General features: G+C 48.7%; 1 protein-coding gene across 1 annotated transcript; it reads right to left on the bottom strand.

Moving 5' to 3' along the window:
* Nucleotides 1-1,413: 1,413 nt before the first annotated feature.
* On the bottom strand, nt 1,414-20,081 carry AHCY (adenosylhomocysteinase). The gene is made up of 10 exons (XM_037496632.2): nt 19,946-20,081; nt 12,499-12,689; nt 11,064-11,139; nt 9,603-9,752; nt 8,628-8,740; nt 7,971-8,178; nt 7,793-7,880; nt 7,575-7,692; nt 4,957-5,151; nt 1,414-2,493 (listed from the first exon to the last, which is right to left on the bottom strand). Exons 1-10 carry the CDS (start codon nt 19,971-19,973, stop codon nt 2,362-2,364), a joined length of 1,299 nt encoding a protein of 432 aa, XP_037352529.1. The 5' UTR covers nt 19,974-20,081; the 3' UTR covers nt 1,414-2,361.
* Nucleotides 20,082-20,710: the final 629 nt, after the last annotated feature.

The raw sequence follows: 20,710 nt of genomic DNA, 5'->3' as shown, positions 1-20,710 counted from the left end.
TTTTTTTTTTTAAAGATTTATTTATTTATGTAACACTGGGTACAGTCAGAAGCCTCGAAGGGTGAGAGGATTCACCAGAGCCAGAGCGGGCAACAGAACAGGCAGACTGACGAAATACACTGCTGAGGGGAGCAGCAGGAGGGCAGGAGAGGTCTGTCGTGCCATGTGGGACCCTCGCCGGTGGCCGGGGATCGAACTGGTGCTACAGAGGCTGTGGGCGCCACTGGGGAGGCTCTGGTTTCCCAGTCTTAAGTGATCTGGGAACCAGTTGATCTTGAAGGTCAGTCAGTACTATTATACACCAAATAATTCTCAGTAATTTCACTCAGGCCCAAATCATGGAGCCCCCTGACTCCTTTACCCTCTGAAAGGCCGAGATGTGCTCCCACAACCTCTCTCAGATGCCTGTAAGCTTGTATACTGGCTTTGGCTAAGAACCCAGGGCTGCTACTGACAGCCTGAGATCCTTGTGATCTGAGGCTATCCTACACTGACTAATGTCTGAGCAGCTACTTCAAGCCAAGGTAAAACCCAGTCTCCCTAATTTGCTTTTTCCTTTTTGTTCTCACATTTTATTTGCATGTATGTTTACTGGGAAGAGAAGCAAAACATAGACTTCATAAGAAAGTGACAAGAATCTTGAGTTCCTTTAAATGTGGGGAAGAACCATTTTAAAGAACTTCTTTCCCCACAGAAAGCTGGCAGGTTAGGGCTTACTGCCTCCCACCCCGCCTTAGTCATTCTTGCTTAAGCTGTTCTGCCTGGAATGCCCTTGCCTTTAATCCCTCCTGTTAGAAACCTTCAAGTACCATCTCTTCCCCACTGCTTTTCTCCTACTGCTGCCTGGTACAGAACTCTAAAGCTGGACAGAGAAAGTGAAATGCCAGAAGATGGTGTAACAGTTGGTGTGCCTGTTTCTAGCTTGAGATCCTAGCTGGCTGGGGTCAGGTCTCAGATATCCCAGCAGCCCCATGAGGTCTTTCATTCAATGGTTGATCCTTAGAATAGCCTCCAGTTACCATTCCCAGGAGGGCTTTTATTTCTCTTTGATTTCCAAGAGCAGAACAGGGATTCAGTAAATCACCATTTAGGCAAATAGGGAGCTCAATTTCCTGTGATTTGGTCATGATAAAGCCTTTTCTAAACTGTGACTTTAGAAAAGCCACTTAAATATCTAAACTTTTCCATTGTTTTCTGTAAAATTAATGCAATCTTGTTGTGAGAAGGAAAAAAAAAACCTCAACTATAAAACATCTAGCACATAGTTGGTGCTCAATAGAGTCAACCCAAAGTGAAAATGGAGAAAAAGAAAATATGAACTGGATCACCAAAAATAAGGTGGAGGAAATAAAAACAAGCAGGTTACAATAAACAAGTTAAATTCACCTATTAAATGACAGTCTTAGATTGGGTTAAAAAAAAAAAAAAAGCAGGCTTATTTACAAGAGCTACACCTGAAGAGATGAGCTCCATCTTCACACCACAGGATTGCCTGCCTGAAGCCCTTATCACCCCACACTGCAGACTTCATCTTTGCACTGCTTCATCAGCACACAACTGTAACCCCTTGTTCATGCCATACACTACTAGCAGTATATTTATATAATAAAGGCTCAAAATTCTTTTCGGCACCAAAATTTTTATTTACAAACTTTCCTGCTCTCCTTTAACATTATAAAACCAAATTAGTCTCTTTTTGATCCAGAGTTGTGGATCCATCATGTTCCAACGTGGTGGCAGATGTATGCCTGCTTTTATGTTTCCTGGCCCTGCTCAACCTCTGGCTGTCACTTCTCTTGTCCTTGTCCTCCAGCAGTATATTCTAACCACTGTAAAACAGGAACTGAAAAATACCAACCTCATTTTTCTGAGGTCTAAAAGAATGCCCGGCCCTGGGTCAGGCTCTCAGGAACATTACAACTCTTAACAGTTCCTCCCTGCTCCTTCTCATCTGTATGGGCTGAGGAGCCAGTGAACTTGCAAACCAGAAACATGAGTAGAGTCCACAGGCCAGATGAGGACCTCCAGAGTAAAGTGCATGGGCTTTGTAACCACCACTGCCAACTTCCAGTCTAAGAAAGGAATGAGTGAGCAGTTCCAAGACCCCCAAGCTCATGGTTTCCTGTGGGTGTCTCCTTTACACCCTCTGTCATGACCAGGGTTTGAGGGGCGTCTTAATTCCCCAACATTCTTAGAACAGTATGAGTGATGCAGCAGAGGCAAAAGACTGAGCAACCAGCTCCTGGGAGTCAATAGGAGACAATAACAAACCAATCTCAAAGTTGGTGCCATTTGCTCTTGGACAAGAGAGGTGAGACTGGGCAAGGACAGCAGCTGGAAGACAAAGGGCAGGCCTGGTTCTCAGTAGCGGTAGTGATCAGGCTTGAAGGGGCCATCACGGGGCAAGCCCAGATACTGGGACTGCTTCTCTGTCAGCTTGGTCAGTTTCACATTCAATTTGCCCAGGTGGGCTGCAGCCACGGCTTCATCCAGCTGGGAAAAAACAAAGAAAGACCTGGAATCAGTGCCATTTTCTAGGACCTTTATCTGCATTCAACTGCCAGTAGAGGTAAAAAGCTGTACTGTTGTGGTATTTGTGTGTTACCTCATTCTGTCCTCACAGTCTGCCTCAGTGCATGTGTTGTTTTGGGCTGCCTAGCTCCCCTTCCTCAGAGGGAACCATGCTACATCCTCTTCTCTAAGCAGTCCTGGTGAGACCATCAATTACATCTCTTTCCTCACCCTCCACCAACCCAAGTAGCTAACCGAAATGTTTCTCTGAATTGATCTATGGTCAGGACATATTTTCCATGACAGGAGAAACAGGGGCAACCCAGTCTACTGAATTCCTAAAAGGGAGGGAATTAGCCTCAGCTCGCCAATGGTACGTCTAATTAACAAGTGAAGTGAATGTAAAGGAAAGAACCCAAGACAGAGCTCTGATGACAGTGAATCCTTGATCCAGTGTCTAAACCTTTAACTCCTCTACTATATATAGCCAGTAGTGTTTCATTTTTGGTTAAACTGGTTGTAGTTGTTTCAAAATATATCCTTAAATCCTCTGTCCTTGAGTTGGGGTTATAATAGAGCAACACATAACTAATGTATCAATTTGAACAGGGTTTCTACCACTTGTAACCCAAAAGGATCCTGGCTACACTGTGGCAATCAAGGCTCAAGAAAGGTAGACTGACTTGCCCAAGGTCACACAGCTAATGACAGATCTAGGATCTGAACCCAGGTACTTCTGGCTCCAAAGCCCCAAAACTGATCTTAAGCCTGTCAACTTATGGCCTCCAAGGCAGTTCTGAAGAAAGAGAACCAAGGAGAGCAGAAGCTGGGGTTAGAGAAGGCTGGTTTTTAACTCTGACCAGCACAGAAATGCATAAAAGGGACCTGAAAAGAAGACTAAGTGGTTGCCCTTAGAGAAGAATGAACGCTTGAGCATCTCAGCTTCTAGTTCTAGATGGGGTCTCTCTCTCTGCCCCCAGGAGCCCAAGTTCCATGCCATAACCACATGACAGCCTTTAACGACAGACCAGCCAGGGCGTTAATTCCCAAGAGGTTTCACACCCACTGTCTCATTAAAGCCTCACAAACACCACTCAGAAGGAGGGCAGGATTTATTGTTGTATTTAACAGATGACAAAACTGCAGGAGGCAAGCAAAGGCAGGAGCAGAACCCAGCCCCAAGTCCGTGTCAGTTCTGGAGGCAGAATAAAGGTCTCCAACTCCCAAGTACACATTGCATCTACCCTTCACTTGGCCTGGTCTACCTTAGAACACCCTTCTTTCTCCCTCACCCTGTACCCAGAAGGCAGTGCATCATACAGTTAGCAACCTGGACAGAGATGGGTTTTATTCCTGGTCCAATACTTGACAGTTTTGGGAACAAGTCAATTTCTGAACCTCAATTTCCCCATTTGAGGATAGATCTCTCACAGCTGTTACGAGGTTTAATCTTTCAAGGGATGGTAGGAATAGAGGTAAAGAGGTAAAGAGACTTCTCCAGTAGCCACAAGCTGGGAGAGCAAGAACAACTCTAACCATTGAGCTGATAGGGAACTGAGGCCCAGACAGGGTACAGTGGCAAAGCTAAGTTCACCTATTACACTGGCAAAAAAAAAAAAAAAAAAAAAAAAAGCCAGGACTAAAACAGTTCTGACCCCTGGGATGGGCAGGATGTACAGAGTGTTAGAATAAGCTCTGGATTTTAGATCAGAGAACCTCACTGTTACGGAAGTGTGACCACACACCCATAGTTTGTGTGTCATGCTCACACACAAGTGCTAGTGGCATCATCTCATTCCAAGGCCCCAATCTTGCAGTCTGTAAGCTGCACTGGCCTGAAAGACAATGTCCAAGCTGAAGTGCCTGGTTATTTTTTTGTTAATTGCCTATTTTAAAATTGAGTATTTCATACAAAGATCTTTATGTCTGAACTCTCTTAAAATGTCAGGAGTCCTGGACCAATGGGCCTGGGTTCCAGGTTGATGACAGGCAGCCACCCCCTTCAGCTGGGACATGGGCTATTCAGTCAGTCTCCACCCAAACCACTTTATCTGTTTACCTGCCCAATACCTGTGGGCATGTGTGTTTGTGATCCCTGATCTAAGGAAATCCTCATAATCCTTAAAGAAGGCAGTATTACTTTCATTTTATAGATGAGGAAATGAGACACAGAAGTTAAGTAACTTACCCCAGTTATAGAGCCTATAAGTGGTGAGGCTGAGATTTAAACCTGGGTGTGTACACTCCTAAATACTTGTTTTTCTCACTACCCAGCCCTGCCACCATGGGCATCATTCCCTACTTTGGGCCTCAATTTTCTCCTGTTAAATGGAAAAAATGATTTCTGTCCTATAAAGGACCCTATGAGGACCCATAAGACGGTAGAAAAGTATGCACTTTATAAACTCCGTGGACACTTGGGCTAGGGTGGAGAAGGGAACCCACCTTTTTGGGTAGGAAGTGCACCCCGACAGGGTACTTGTCTGAGTGGGTCCACAGCTCAATTTGCGCCAGCACCTGGTTGGTGAAGGAGTTGCTCATCACAAAGCTGGGGTGACCCATGGCACAGCCCAAGTTGACCAGCCGGCCCTCGGCCAGTATAATGATGCGGCGCCCATTCTTCAGCCGGTAGCGGTCCACCTGCAAGTTGGCAGCACATTGATGAGGGCTGGAAGGGCAGTGCTCCCACTATCCACCCCTACCCACCCTTCTTGTCCAACAGGCCTCCCTGCTTCCAACAGTACCCATGAAGACCCTGAATGACCTCCAGCTCAGGGTCTGGCACACACAATTAACAATAGTGAATATTTAAGCAACTCTGAGCTGTAGATCTCACATGTCTGCTATGAGAATTCTGAGTTGGCACATGTAAAGCACTCGGCGCCAAGCTTGGCATCTACTGAGTATTTAATATGTAGTAGCTAATGCTGTCATTGTTATTATATCCACTGGTCCTGGGCTAAGAGCATACATAAACTATGTATATGTATATATACATAGATCACATTAAATCCTAATAGACCTATAATCTACTATTATTCTCATTTCACAGATAATGATACTGAAGTTTAAAAGGTTTAGTCTTTCATCCACAGCCATGAACTGCAATTTGAGTGGTTGCAACTTGAGCCTGCAGTCCGAGGACAGATTTGAGACTTCTTTTTGGCCAGAATCTCAACCACCTTCCTCACTAACAATTGAATGCAGTGGTGCTCAACCTCAACTGCAAATGTGAATCACAGTAGGAGTTTTTAAAATGGTGATGCTTTTGCTTCACTGAGATTTTAATATCAGTTGTCTGTGGTGTGGCTACTCAGTGATTCCACCAGGCTGAGGCCCTGGTTTAGTGAATAAACAAGAAATGGAATCATCAGCCTCAATCCCCCAAAAGTCTTCCATCTCTCTACTACACAAACACGCATGTAAATTCGCTTTTCTACCTATTTCCCTCCTCTTCCTGCCACCTGTCATCCCTCACAGTGCCTCTCAAACAGCTTTCCGAAAGCCTAGGTCTCCAGGTTACTCCAAGAGGCCTATTATAGTTCAAGGAAAGGTCTTTGAGGTCTACCGAGCATCCCTTCTTCAGGAAAACTCACTGGCACCTCTCTGAACCAAGCCCCCATAGGCAGTGTATCAAACTGGACTCTGCCCTCATGTAGGACAACAGAGCCAAAGACCAAAATCAGTGACTCCAACTACAATAGGACGGGTGCTGTACTACAGATCTGCACAAGCAGGGAACTGGCTTGGCAGGGGATCTCGAGCAAAGAAAAGGCTAGTCACTGTTCCAAACAAAAGGAGTCTCCAGATGGAGGAACAGAAGCAGAAATGTGGTGTATTCAGGGAGTGATCCAGGGTGACCCAAGTGTGCAGGTCCTTGAGAGGCTGGATAGGAGATAAAGTTGGGAAGAAGGCTGGCAAGACTGTTGAGGATCTCAGGGGGATCGAGAGTCAGGCTTTAGAGGGCAGCTTAGGGGAGAGATGCCCATCATTCCAACAGAGTTCTGTGTGGCCTCTTTGGAAGGCAGTCTGGCTGGCTGCCAGGGATGCATGCCTTGCCCGCCCCCATGCTGTGGTGAGTGCCAGGCCTCCTAGGCAGAGAGATGGAGTGCCCTCCCCGGGGCAGGAACTGGTACCCCTAGGCTAGTGCTGGAACTCCCACACTGGGGCAGAGGGCCCAAGCGCAGAAGCACCAGGAGGATAGATATGTGGTGGATATTGGGAGGGGTGCTTGCTAATGCCCCTGGGAGTTTCTGTGCTCCTGCCTGGGCCTGTGGCGTTGCTGCTCGGGTGTCTGTGCCTACACTTTCTATACGTCTCGAAGACAGCATTGGCACCAACCCGAGTGCTCCCTTTATTGTGGTGTATTCCACAAATGTGGAAAATGTGACAAATATCCATATGTACAAACCTAATTAACTCCTGAATATTACTTACTGGAGAAACTCCGAAAAGTTTGCTTAAAGCTCTTGCTACTTGAAATTAAAGGGTCTCCCAGAAATGCATTATTTTTATAAGCAGAGGAAAAAACTGCCCCAGTAAACATAATCCCCCCCCCAAAATGGCACATATCCCAAAGGAACTCATCTTTTAACTCCCCACTGCCTACTCTTTCTCCAGCTCCATGTCTCCTCAGCTCAGTAAATGGTCCCCCTTTTTATTCATGCCAAAAATCTAGCATGTTTCGATTCTTCCCCCATCTGACTCCACATCCAATCCATCCGGTCCCCACAACCTACAAGTCCCTTGCAGGGACCTTAACAGCATCCTCCGGAAGCCTCTGCCCACCCAACCCCAACTCCGTTGTTTTTCTTCCCCACACAGCAACAAGAGTGTTCATTCTACAGCAGCGACCTCACCACATTCATCTCACTTGCTTCACACCTTTCCCAACTCCAGCCGCACTCAGGATCAACCTGGCGCTGAAACCAGACCCTCTCCATATCCATCCCAGTGACCAGGCTGCAACAGCCTTCTCACCTGCCTGCCTTGGTGGCCAGTCCAAAGCATGGTGCCTCCACCCTCCACGTGCCCACCCAGCTGACAGGGCTGAGGCTACTCACCTGGGGCTTGATGTTCACTTTCTCCACAGCGTTCTCATTGAGCCATTTGACATCAATCTCCACGTCAAAGTGTCCGATGTTGCACACGATGGCATCATCCTTCATCTGCTCAAAGTGTCTGCAGGGAGCCAGAGCCCATGGGAGACTGTTAGGACAAAAGACAGCCACCCAAGCCTGCCTCACCCCTGACTTCCCAAGACCCCCAAGCTGGCACTTACCGGCCAAGGATGATGTCAACGCAGCCGGTCGTGGTGACAAAGATGTTGCCCTCCTTACAAGCCTCATCCATGGTCGTCACCTCATAGCCTGTGCAGAGACAGGAATCATGGGTCATCCGGGGTGGGCTTGCCTTTCCCTGGTCCCAGTGGCAGAGAGCCAACCCTCACCCTATCTTACCCTCCATGGCAGCCTGCAGTGCGTTGATAGGGTCGATCTCAGTGATGATAACACGAGCCCCAAAACCCCTCAGGGCCTGCGCACAGCCTTTGCCCACATCTCCGTAGCCTGCTACCACTGCCACCTTGCCTGCAATCATCACGTCTGTGGCTCGCTTGATGCCATCTATGAGGGATTCCCGGCAGCCATAGAGGTTATCAAATTTGCTCTGAAAGGAGAGGCAACAAGGGGTGACATGTACAGGCAAAGTCCTGGGGCCTTGGACCCACTCTCAGCATCTTGGCCTGGTGGGCATTGGGATGATCACCTCCTGTGACTTCTCCCCACCAGCCAGTGTACTCATATGGCCGTTGCCCTGATCAGCCCTCAGCCCTTCTCTCTCGCCTTCCTCTGCCAGTCCAGGCTTTTCAAGGATCAATTACTAGGAGAAATTACCTGGTCAAAAACCTGCTTCACTTTAAAGCTCTTGATGCCCAGCTCTGAGCCTCACTGTGTAACTCTTCCCCCCTTTAACGCCCTCATTATCCTCAATCTATATCCTCCCTCCCCCTTGCAGGTGTCCCTAGCCTGGAGCCTTCCTTCAGGCCCTTTTCCAGGGGCCTACCCTGAGCTGCGCTGGGAGCCAACAGCTAGAGCGGTCTCTGCCCATGGGCTCACCTTGGTGACGGAGTCATTGACGTTGATGGCAGGCACCTTCAGGATCCCATTGGCCATCATCTTGTACAGGTTGTGGACCCCAGTCGTGGTCTCCTCAGAGATGCCTCGGATACCTGAACAAGAGGGAGGGGATGAAGCTCAGGCCAGGAAGGAGCTGCACAATGGATGTAGGATGAGGTAGGGGCTGGGGGACCTGGGATTAGGCCCCAGGAGCCTCCAAGGACCCACACCCATTGGCCAAATTCTTCACTTTTGCCCCCTAAAGCTACTTCTCCCAGGTTCCCATCTCTGTGTCTGATAACAAAGTCCACCCGATCACCAGGCCAAAATGAGGGAATCACTGCCATTACCAGGTCTAATGGTTCCATCTGCCCACAACTCCTGACCTCTCCATTTCTACCACCACTCCCAGTGCCGGCCACCATCCTCTCTTACCTGACATCTCAGCCACAACCCATGTTCCAGCAGCCATTTTTAACATACATATTTTCAGAGAAATCTTTTCAAAATGCTCCAATTAATTAATTCCCTTTACTTCCAGGATCAAGTTAAACTCTTTTTATTTGACTTACCATGTCCTCATACATCTGGCCTTCACTAAAGTTCCAGCCATTATCCCATAATACTGTCCTATAGTGGAAAGTGCCCTGGTTTCTTCTGTTTCCTAAGTAGTCCAGGCTTTCCTGCCTCAGGGCCTTTGCACTTATTATCCTCATAACATTCTTCCCCACCACTCTGCTATTCCCAGCTGTTACCTTATGCTTGCCCTTGGACCACTAAAGCCGGGCCTCCCCATTCACCCTAGTACCACACCATCAGAAGTAAAAAGACCAGGCCCAAGCATGCCTACAGCAGCCTGTTGTCCTCCCATCTTCCACAGAACCTTCTGCCTAAGCCACCATATGTCCTGGCAAGCCAGGCCTGCTGCCTTCACACAGACTGCCATCACCCAGTCCACCCACACACTCTGCTCACCTGAGAGAAGTTGTGGATACTTGGTATGAATGAGATTGGTAAGGTCACCACCATCATCCAGAATCATGTTGAGGGGTCCATCCTTGAAGTACAGTGTCTGTTCAATGCACCACAGGTACTCCTCGTCTGTTTCACCCTTCCAGGCATACACTGGAGGGTGAGTGGCATATTAGGGCCTTGTCCACTTCACTGGCACTTGCTCCAGGGACCTACCTGGACAGAGCCAATACTATCTCCTTCCTAATTCCCATCCCCAGCCACCTCCAGCCCCTATGAAGACTCCACAGTGCTAAGAACACAACCGAGGGCCAGGTAGGTCTGAGTTCAAATCCTCGCTCTGTCCTCTACGGCTATGTGACTGGGAAATCATTTCACCTCAGTAAGCCTCGGTTTCTTCTATAAGTGGGGGTTCAGATTAAATGAGATGAAGGCCATGTACAGCCCCCCAGATAGAGGTATCTGAAAAGTTATTTCTATTCCCAGCCCCTCTGTCTGTCCCAAGTACATCAGCCCACAGTGAGCACAGTTCCTCTTCACAGTATCTACTGTTGACAAGGGGGTGCTGCAGGGCAGCAGCTACACTCAGGTGGGCCCACAAGGCAAGATTCAAGGTTCCTTCTGCTCCGAAAGCACTTGAGAACCCAGCAATCTTGTGGTAAGTGGGCCCAGACAAAGTCTGGCCAAAAAATTACTAATAGCAGCTACTATGTATGAAGTACTTTCTCCGTGCCAAACGTTGCTCTGCTTCATGCCCCAACTCATCTTCCCTCACAGAATCCCATACGTTATGCCTGGACACAAGTGTGGGGCAAGGACATAACCAGCTGCTCCTCCCCCAACCAGAGCAGACAACAGTCTGGAAAACCAGGCTTTCCCAGAAAGGGCCAAGGAGCCCAACCAATGCTGAGGAGTTAGAGACATGGCTGTCCAGGCCTGATCAGTTTCTGGAAGGGTCCTCCTCTGTCCTTTCCACCTGTGGCTATTTAGAAGGAATCAGGAACGTTTTATTTAATCACCACCAGAATAACCACTCCCCTCACCAACTTGAGGCAAAATGTGTCCATTTTCCCAGCAGCTTGACAAAGTTCCTTTTCATTAGGTCCAGTCCTCTGCCAGTCCCCTAGACACGGAGCTCCTTCTCTGCTCAGTATCCCTCCCCAGTTCTTTTGGAAACAGACTCTTTAAGGAAAACTTCGCCTCCTCTACAGCATGTGATTTCCAATCATAAGATCCCAACCTCCCTGGTCACCTGATTTGAGTTGAGCCAATAAGCACTAAAATCTATTGGACGACAGTGGGACAAAACAGCTCTTTCCTATGGATCACTAGGTTTGGGTTCTGTGGCCATAAGTCCTCAAACCTGCCACGGGGAAATCTGTCACCACAGGAGCTGGTAAAGCTCATAGAGCAACAGAGCCTCCTCATGCATTCCCACCTTCTCCAGCAGCAAGCAGCACTCACCTGGAATACCTGCCTTGGCGATAGCAGCTGCTGCATGGTCCTGGGTAGAGAAGATGTTGCAGCTGGACCACTGCACCTGGAAGAGGCAGCCACAGAGCTGCTGGTCATGGACAACTCAAATGCACCAGGGTCACTGGACAGGGACAGGGGAAAGCCCTGGAGGTCGGGGTGAAAGGCTCGGGATCTGTGCCCAGCTGGCTGTGCTAACATAAGCTGGGGACCCGAGTGGATGGACGGGCAGGAGCCAGGACAGTGACAAGAGCCGATGTGTGATTTAAGATATCACTCTGGTGCCATGTGGAGGGAAAAGGGAAAAGAGTGAAGGAGAGGTTACAAGTTCAGACAAGAAATGCAGCAGCGGGCCTCCCCTGGTGGCGCAGCAGTTGAGCGCGGGGCTGCGAGGCTGCCCACAGCCTCTGCAGCGCGGGTTCATTCCCTGGCCGCCAGCGAGGGTCCCACAAAAAAAAAAAAAGAAAAAAGAAAAGAAATGCAGCAGCAGCAGCAGTGGAGGTGATGGTGGGTCTCTTTTGAAGGCTGAGCTCGCAGGAATTGCTGAAAGATAAGTTGTTACTGGTGTAAGTCAGGCATGACCCCAGGCTCTCGAACTGAGAGAACCCACAGGCTGGAGTTTCTATTTGCTTAAGTGGGGAAGACTGCAGGAAGGGGTGGGAGGGGTGTGTGTGGAAAAACCAGGGAGATAGGACGAGTTGAGGTAGAGATATGTATTAGATGACCAAGCAGAGGTAATACACCAGCAGCTGGACATATAAATCAGGAGTTCCAGGGAGAAATCCAGGCACTCTATTTGGGAGTCATCACCATACAGACAGTAAAGTCATGAAAAGGTCACCAAGAGTGTAAATACTTAAAAAGAGGAGGTCCAAGGAGTGGGCCCTAGAATACTGTTGCTTGTGGCTGCTCTGCCCTGCCTCCTCTTTGAGAAACTTTAAAAAAAAATTTTTTAAAAGACAGGTTTATTAAGAAAAAGAGGGAATAAAAGGAACACCTGCTTAGACATAAGCCCACAAGGCAAAGAACTGCCGGTGCAAGTCTCTTGCTCCTGGTTTCCCAGCGCTTGAAGGAGCTGTCAATCATTGCACACATGACCCAGGCTGAGCCAATCAGAGCAGCCATCCTTCCGCAGCAGGCGTGGCCTCACACAGGCACATGACCCTGGGCGGCCAACGGGAGTCAGTTGCGGGAAGACCGCAGGGCTTTGAATTCAATTCCCCCCCACCCCCCCCACCCCCCCCACCCCCCCCCCCCCCATAGCTCAGGAGGCAAACGGAGCGCAGTCAGCCAGGAGCTATTTTCCCAGTCAGGGAGAAAATGTGGAGGCCAGTCACCAAAAAGGGTGAGGGCAGGCTGACAAGTCCAGAGTCCCCGCCTCACGGGCCTGTGCGGGCACCGCGTGGGCCTTCCCTGCCCGCCTCACCTCCGCGCCCAGGGCTACGAGGGTCTCGATGAGGACCGCGGTCTCCACCGTCATGTGCAGGCAGCCGGCGATGCGGGCGCCCTTCAGGGGCTTGGAGGCCGAGTACATCTCCCGCATGCGCATCAGGCCGGGCATCTCGTTCTCCGCGATGTCCAGCGCCTTGCGGCCCCAGGAGGCCAGGCTGATGTCAGCTGCGGGGGCAGGACGGGTGTGAGTTCCGTGAGCTACCGCGGCCCAGCGACCACGAAGCACCGCTGCTCTTCACTCACCACTCGTGGACTCAACAGCCTGGCCACTCCACTCCCTCGCTGATTCGACAAGGATTTATGGAAGCAGGACAGTCAAAAAAGGCATGGTCCCTGCCTAACTGCAGCTTACAGCCTCGTGGGAGAACACGTTTAATCAAAGAATCATACAGGTATGCGAGAATTATAACAGATAAATGCCCCTTTGAAAAACAGCTATCCAACTACTGAGACACCCCCCCTCCCCACTACCCTTCTACTGCGCCTACCACCCTCCCTCCTCTTCCTCCAAAGATTTTAGCACCTGGCCCTCCACCTTCCAAGTCATCCCTCTGTGCCTTCAACAGTCATAACTGATATAATCTAACACATTTTGGGACTTGATAAGCTCTTTGATCTTGAAGATAAGAAAATACTTCTCTTCCCCATCCCAGATATTTCTCCTTACAGGGAGCTTACTCGTATAACTAACACTCTTGGCCTCTCTGCCCCAGGAAAGGTGATTTGTCTGATTAGTAAACTTGGCGAGTGCAGTTCTCCCTTATTTTGCAAGCAAGCAGTGGCCTGCCTGTAGGAATCGAGTGTTCTCTGCTCTTTCACAGAGACCTACCTAGGCCCGCCTTGCATGTAACTTGTTAACTGTTTTGGAGTTCAGTTAGCAGGACACTAATCTACATACTCTTGACTATGTTATTAGTAATAGAAGTTATAGTTATATACAAAGTTATATCTATCTGCCACCCCAAATGCCTCAAATCTATCCAAATTCACAAGCAAGAAAGGATGATAGTTTTATCAGCCCTCTTATTATTTAAGTCTTCTCTCTAATAATTCCACCACCACCACACTAGGTCAGCCCTTAGGTCACTGACAAACTTCTCATCAGTCATCTGCTCTAGTTATAAATCTTCCTGGAAAGTCAGATTCAATTGGTCTAAGACAAGGCTGGGACTCCTGGTGATTTTCAACTTTAAGGAAATATAAATCCTGCCACTCACCCAAGGAGGTGGTGGGTGGGCGGGAAAGAGACTTAAGAGAATTTAATATTCTACATTAAAATAATTTTAGAGCTGAAATATTCCTCCTCCCATGGGAGGAACTACGCCCACTGTACGGAAACACATATCCCCTCCTCCTGCATCAAGCCCACCCCCACCCTCTTAGCAGGTCACCACCAACGATACTGGCTCTTGAAAATCTTGATTTCAAGCAACTTACTCTGCGCATGTTCCCACCTTTCAATCCTCTGCCGGTAGAATCCTGACTCCATAAGGCCAAGACATGTCAGGTCAGCATCTCTGTCCATTAATCCTACCAGTTTCTAGGGTCCCACTTTGTACCCACTTAATGTTCTCAACTTCTTCCTTCCACAGTTTAAGATTGCACTGTCCCCTCTTTTCCTATAAGGTCCCGCTTGGCAAAACTCCTACCCTGGTTAAACCAAATTGTCCAGTGTATCCAGGTCATAGAACCAAGCAGAAGGATAAACACACCACAAGATCTCATGTATTAAGACCACAAATCTCAAAGGATTCCAGCAATCCTTTTATTACATTTTCTTAGTAAACATATTCTTCTCTACTTTCTCCAAGTTTCCAACATCTTTCCTCACCAACTATCAACCTCACTTGAAAATTCACTGAAAAGAATTCAGAACTGGGCCTCCCTAGTGGCGCAAGGGGTTAAGACACAACCTGTGAAGCTATCCGCAGCCACTGCAGCACGAGTTCGATCCCTAGCCAGAGAGCTACCCACATGGCACAGCAGACCTCTCCTGCCTCACCCTCCGCTCCCCTCAGCAGTGTATTTCAGTCAATCTGCCTGTTCTGTTCCCCGCTCTGTCTCTGGTGAATCCTCTCACCATCCCCCCATCTCTGGCCTCTACCCCAGTTCTTGTATGCATAAATAAATAAATCTTAAAAAAAAAAAAGAATTCAGAACTATACCACTTTTCTCCCGTGGGGTCCACTAGTCCTTAACTGTAGCTACAGGAACTGGGCATAATAGATTAGCTGTTTCTGCTCCAAGGGGGCTAATTCCATGTCTTCTCACCTCTTTGAGAACTTCACTACTCCACTGAAACTGCTCTCCTCAAGGTCCCCAGCCTGACCTTCAGATCTATGTTCAATTCTTTGTGATCAGCAACACTAATCTCCCTTTCTTCTTTACTTGGCTTCTCTGCCTGAACGTCTGTGGTTTTCCTCCCACTTTCCTGGCTTTCTTCTTCTAACAGGCTCTAATATTTGGCTCCATCATCTCCCTCTAAGCCAACTCTTGCCAGATGAGCTGTCTTCTGGCTTTAAATACATTCTCTACAGCAATGACTTCCACATATTATCTCCAGTCCAAGCTTCTTTCATGAACTTGAGACTCATAAACTGTCTACTCAGCATCTCCACTTGGAAGCCAAGCTGGATCTTTTATATGGTAAATTTGAGCTCTTGTGATTCCCTGTCTCCCCCCACCCCAACTTGTTACTCCCATATTATTTCATTTTAGGAGGGGCCTCCCTGGTGGCACAAGGGGTTAAGCACCACACTATAAAGTAACCCACAGCCTCTGCAGTCTGAGTTCAATACCCAGCCAGCCAGGGAGCAGCCCACATGGCACAGCAGACCTCTCCTGTCTCGCCCACTGCTCCGCTCAGCAGTGTACTTCAGTCAATCTGCCTGTTCTGTTCCCCGCTCTGTCTCTGGTGAATCCTCTCACCCCCTGCATCTCTGGCCTGTACCCCAGCTCTTGTATGCATAAATAAATAGATCTTTAAAAAAATAGTATTTTCATTTTAGGAAATGAAATTACAATTCAACCAGTAGCTGTCACCAAAAACTTATAATAGTTCTTGAGTCTTCTTATTCCTTTCAGCTCATCAACATGTTTTTTTTTTTAAAGATTTATTTATTTATGCATACAAGAACTGGGGTAGAGGCCAGGAGTGGGAGGTGAGAGGATTCACCAGAGACAGAGTGGGGAATAGAACAGGCAGATCGACTGAAATCCACTGCTGAGAGGAGCAGCAGGAAAGTCAGGAGAGGTCTGCCACGCCACGTGGGTAGCTCCCTGGCTGGGGATCGAACTCATGCTGCAGTGGCTGCGGATAGCTTCATAGGTTGCGTCTTAACCCCTTGTGCCACCAGGTAAGTTCAGCATGTTGTTGGTTCAACACTCCAAATGCATCATACCACCTAATCTAAGCTACCACTACTCAGATGGATTATTGAAGCAGCCATACCTCACTCATCTCCCACTCACACATACTATGTTTCCCACAGATGTCAGAGGAAAGAGCTTTTTAAAAAAATTTAGGGCCTCCCCAGTGGCGCAGCAGTTGAACGCTGGTTGCGAAGCTGCCTGCTGCCTCTTCAGCACCGGTTTGATCTTCGGCTGCTCCCCGGCCACCAGAGGAGGGTCCCACATGGCGCGCACACCTCTCCTGCAACCTGCTGCTCCCCTCAGCAGTGTACTTCAGTCCTTCTGCCTGCTCTGCTCCCCGCTCTGGCTCTGGTGAATTCTCTCACCCTCCTGCGCTTCTGACTCTACCCAGTGCTTGTATAAATAAATAAATAAATCTTAAAAAAAAAAAAAAAGTAAAAAAAAAATTTAAGTTGTATCACTCCACTCTTGTAAAAACAAACCAACCTTCTCTTATTGATGAATAAAATACTAACTCCTCACCTGGCTTCTAGGCCCTTATCAATGTGAATGCCCACACTACTCCCTCACCTCTCCTTCCTCTCCTACCTGCTAGCTCTGCCACCGCAAGGATCTTACTATCTTCAGACTGTAAACTAAGCTCATGCCTACCTCAGTTTAACCCAAGCAGTTCTGAGCCTGAAAGGCTCCTCTCCAAGCACCTGACACAGTATCTGGCACACAGGAGGTGCTCAACAAAAACCCAGACACAGAAAAAAACTTAACTTCCTGAAGAAACAGAATGCACCAGAGTACCCCAACTAGAGGGAGTGAGATGCGTCATTATTTTATTGCCAGTGAGTTGAGAAACCTACAGAGTTTTAAGAGGAGTATCATGACCACATTTGTGTTTCCAAAAGACCCCTTTGGCTGCTGTATGTATTCGTAGAGCAAGAAATCCAAGGAGATCTGTGGGGAGAGTCAGAACTGAGTTGCTGAGTTGGTGGCCAGGGTACAAGAGGAGTAGAGCTCATTCATAAAATGGAGACATTTTACATTACCTGCATGTATGCCTGTCCCACACTAATCCTTGAGCCATATTTGTATCTCCAGTGCTCACCAAGGCTTGGCACAGAGAAAGAGTCAGCAAATGTTTACCGTCCATATCTGCTGTTAGGACTGAATGAAAAGGGCTGGTGTGGGGCAGTAGTGATAAAGATGCTAAACCAATCTGAACTTAGTCCAGTTTCCTGAATTTGCCAACAAAGAAGGATCCATAGAAGGATCTGCCCCAGGTGCCAGAGTCAATGGCAGAGGTGGGGCTGATAGAAGATGGGGCTAGAATCAGAGTCTCTTCCAGTGCTCCTAGGAGGGACCCAGCAGTAGTGGACAATAGGCTCTGTCCTATCCTGCTAAACTTCACTCCCTCCACCACTACTTGTCCTTCTAGCTAAAAATAACTCCTACACTGCCCTCATGACAGCTGTGTCAGCCCCAGAGTTTTCCATGGGTTCCTCAACTCCAAGGGCAAAAGAGAGTTCAGTGTTCAGAGCTCTGGAGCTTTTGGTGCCAAGGGAAACTGAGGACTTGCAGCTATTACTGAACACCTGTCCTAGGAATAGCCTGAGCCTTAGTTTTTTCATCTGAATAATGGGCATAATCATCCTTAACCTTCCTATGAGCCCTGAAGATTTAAAGAAGATGCCATATGGGAAAGGTCTGGCACAGTATGGCCTGCTTGATAGGGCCTTCCTTTCTCCAACCTTACCCAACTAAACTCCCCCACCTGCAAAGACAGTCATATCTCCTTATCTCACAGATCCTAAGGCCTTCAACCTTACTCTCTACTGGATGGCAAGCCCCTATTCCAGTTCTGCCACTAATGTGACCTTCACATAACCTTTCTGGGCTTTAGTTTCATCATCCACACAATGGGGACAACAGGTCCACTCTGGCCATTACTTGATAAGCTACTATTTCTATTTTTTAAAAGATTTATTTATTGGGTCTCCCTGGTGGCGCAGTGGTTGAGCGCTGGGTTGCGGGGCTGCCCGCAGCCTCTGCAGCGCCGGTTCGATCCCCGGCTGCTCCCCGGCCACAGGAGAAGGGTCCCGCATGGCGCGCAGACCTCTCCTGCCGCCTGCTGCTCCCCTCAGCAGTGTACTTAGGTCCTTCTGCCTGCTCTGCTCCCCGCTCTAGCTCTGGTGAATTCTCTCACCCTCCCACGCTTCTGACTGTACCCAGTGCTTGTATAAATGATAAATAAATAAATAAATAAATCTTTAAAAAAAAAAAAAAGATTTATTTATTTATGCATACAAGAACTGGGGTACAGGCCAGAGGTGTAGGGGGTGAGAGGATTTACCAGAGACAGAGTGGGGGAACAGAACAGGTGGATTGACTGAAATACACTGCTGAGGGGAGCAGCCGGAGAGACAGGTGAGGTCTGCTGCGCCATGTGGGTCAGCTCCCTGGCCAGGGATCAAACTTGGGTGCTGCAGTGGCTACAGATAGCTTCATAGTGCTGACTTAACCTCTTGCACCACCAGGGAGGCCCAATAAGCTACTATTTCAACAGAATCTTTGCAAGCCATTTCCTACTAGGGTCTTGGGGGTTTGTTTGTTTTTTTGTGGGACCCTCGCCCATGGTCGGGGAACAAACCTGCGCTGCAGAGGCTGCGGGCAGCCTCTGCAGCTCAGTGCTCAACTGTTGTGCCACCGTGGGAGGCCCACAGGGTCTCAGTTTCTAATGGGATAAATTCCACTGAAGATTATTCTATAAAGCTATGGAAATAACCAGATACACAGCAAGTGCTTTGTAAATGTTAATGCCTTTCTCCAGGTTTAACTGTGTCTTGAAGTTTCTTCAAACTAGCCAGAACTGGTTTTTTTTTTTCCCCATCTCTTCCTTTTTTTCTGCGTAGGACTGGGGTGCAGGCCAGAGGTGCTGGGGGTGAGGATTCATCAGAGACAGAATGGGGAGCAGAACAGGCGGATTTACTGCAAACACTGCTAAGGAGAGCTGGGGAGACAGGTATGCTGTGCCATATGTGGATTAGCTTCCTGCCTGGGGATGGAACTCTGGCCATACTGTGCTAGTGCTAAGACTTAACCCCTAGGCCACCAGGAGGCCGCCTAAATTGACTATTGCTGATAACTCATGGTTGTTCCAAACGCTGTGTTCAGTTGTGTAGCAGTAGAGAAAACATGTGCTCAGAGGCCTAGGCAGCCTGGTTCATATCCTGCTCCACCACCTCCCAGCTGTAAGATCCTGAAGAAGTTACCTTTATTCCTGTGTCTCAATATACTCATTATAAAAATGAGAAAGTAATAGTCCCTAACCTAAAGAGCTGTGAGAATAAAATTACTGCAGAATAAAAGTAGAAGGCGGTGCCCATCCCACAGCAAATGGTCAATAAACAATAACTATCCAGAGTATCAGTCTCCAATCCATAGGACAACAGGAAGGATTTTTCTAACAACTCCTAATTTTCTTCGAGATCCTTAACTCTGCTGTCCCTGTGGTCCAGGTGGGTGACCCCAGAGGTTGAGTAACTAAAGTCCCCGACACGTGGACTAGTGCCTCCGGGCTCATTCCCCAGGCCTCTGCCCACACGCCCTTCGGGGCTCCAGTGTCCTAGCCTTCCCGCTAGGAGGACCGAGAGGGGTGAGCACTTGTCTGGGACCACATTGCTGGCCAAAGGCCCAATTCTGGCTCAAGAGGCAGGTCCCGGATCCCCCCAGGGTGGCAGGTCTGGGCAGGTGCGCGCTCGCCGCCAGTTGCAGCCAGCTCAGTATAGAACACGCCGCCAATTCTCGGCTCCGCGACCCGCGCAGTGGCACAGGGCCACGCGGGGCACGCCGGGACTTGTAGTCCTCGTCCGCCTCCCACCACCCACTAGCTGCAGCAAGAGAACTCCAACCCCCAGGCGGCCTCGCGCGCCCAGGATCGCGCCGCGCCTGCGATTCAAGGGGTCCTGCGCGCTCCGAGTCGGCCCTGCGGCCGCCGTCCCGACAAGCCCCAAGCAGTTGCCGGGCAGACGCTGCCGGCAGCACATCCTGGAACTCACCGACTTTGTAGGGCAGTTTGTCCGACATACCGGCGGCGCTTCCTCTCGGAGTGAAGGACTCGAGCAGAGGGGGCCGGGCCTAGGAGTGGGCGCAGGCACTGGGCGGGCGGCGCGAGGTAGGGATGGTGGCGTGGCGCCGGCGCCTTTAAATATCTGCCTCGCGCTTGCATATTCATGACCCCGCCGAGGCTGGGCCCCGGGGCGGGGCCCGACGCGAGGGGGCGGGGCCGCGTGGACTTCGATCTGAGCAGAGACCGAATTTTACCGACTTTCTGCCTCCTGCCGGGTTCGGAGCTGAGAACGAGCCCGGGAGAGTTCTCTTTTTCGCTCTTCCAGCCAGTGAATTTTATGTCAAAAGCCTGAAACCGAAATTCCACCCAATTCGCTTCCTGAGCTTCAAATATCTTAATCTGTAAAATGGTCTGAATGATACCTACCTCACAGATTATAAGTAAATTTACAGTGTGTCGGTTACCTAACCTACCTCAGACCTTCCACCCTCACCCCCCACTACTAGCCTCAGTTTAAGTAAATTTACATACCATTTTCTACTTTTACAACGTGTATAAATCGTTAAGTGCTTCCTAGAGTTCTTTGTATTTAAGGTCTTTATATCAATGATACCTACCATACTGTACTTACCCTTATGCAACTATTTTTTGGTCTATTTTAGATTTGTTAGAGTTGTGCGTATAGCATGGATGTATTTATTTTTGCTCAGAATAGTATTTCATTATATAAATGCCATGGTTAATTTACCTATTC

The sequence above is a fragment of the Talpa occidentalis genome, unplaced genomic scaffold, assembly GCF_014898055.3.
Source record: "Talpa occidentalis isolate TD23 unplaced genomic scaffold, MPIMG_talOcc4v2.1 talOcc4.10, whole genome shotgun sequence".
Lineage (NCBI taxonomy): Eukaryota > Metazoa > Chordata > Mammalia > Eulipotyphla > Talpidae > Talpa > Talpa occidentalis.
This window is presented reverse-complemented; position numbering and strand designations above follow the sequence as displayed.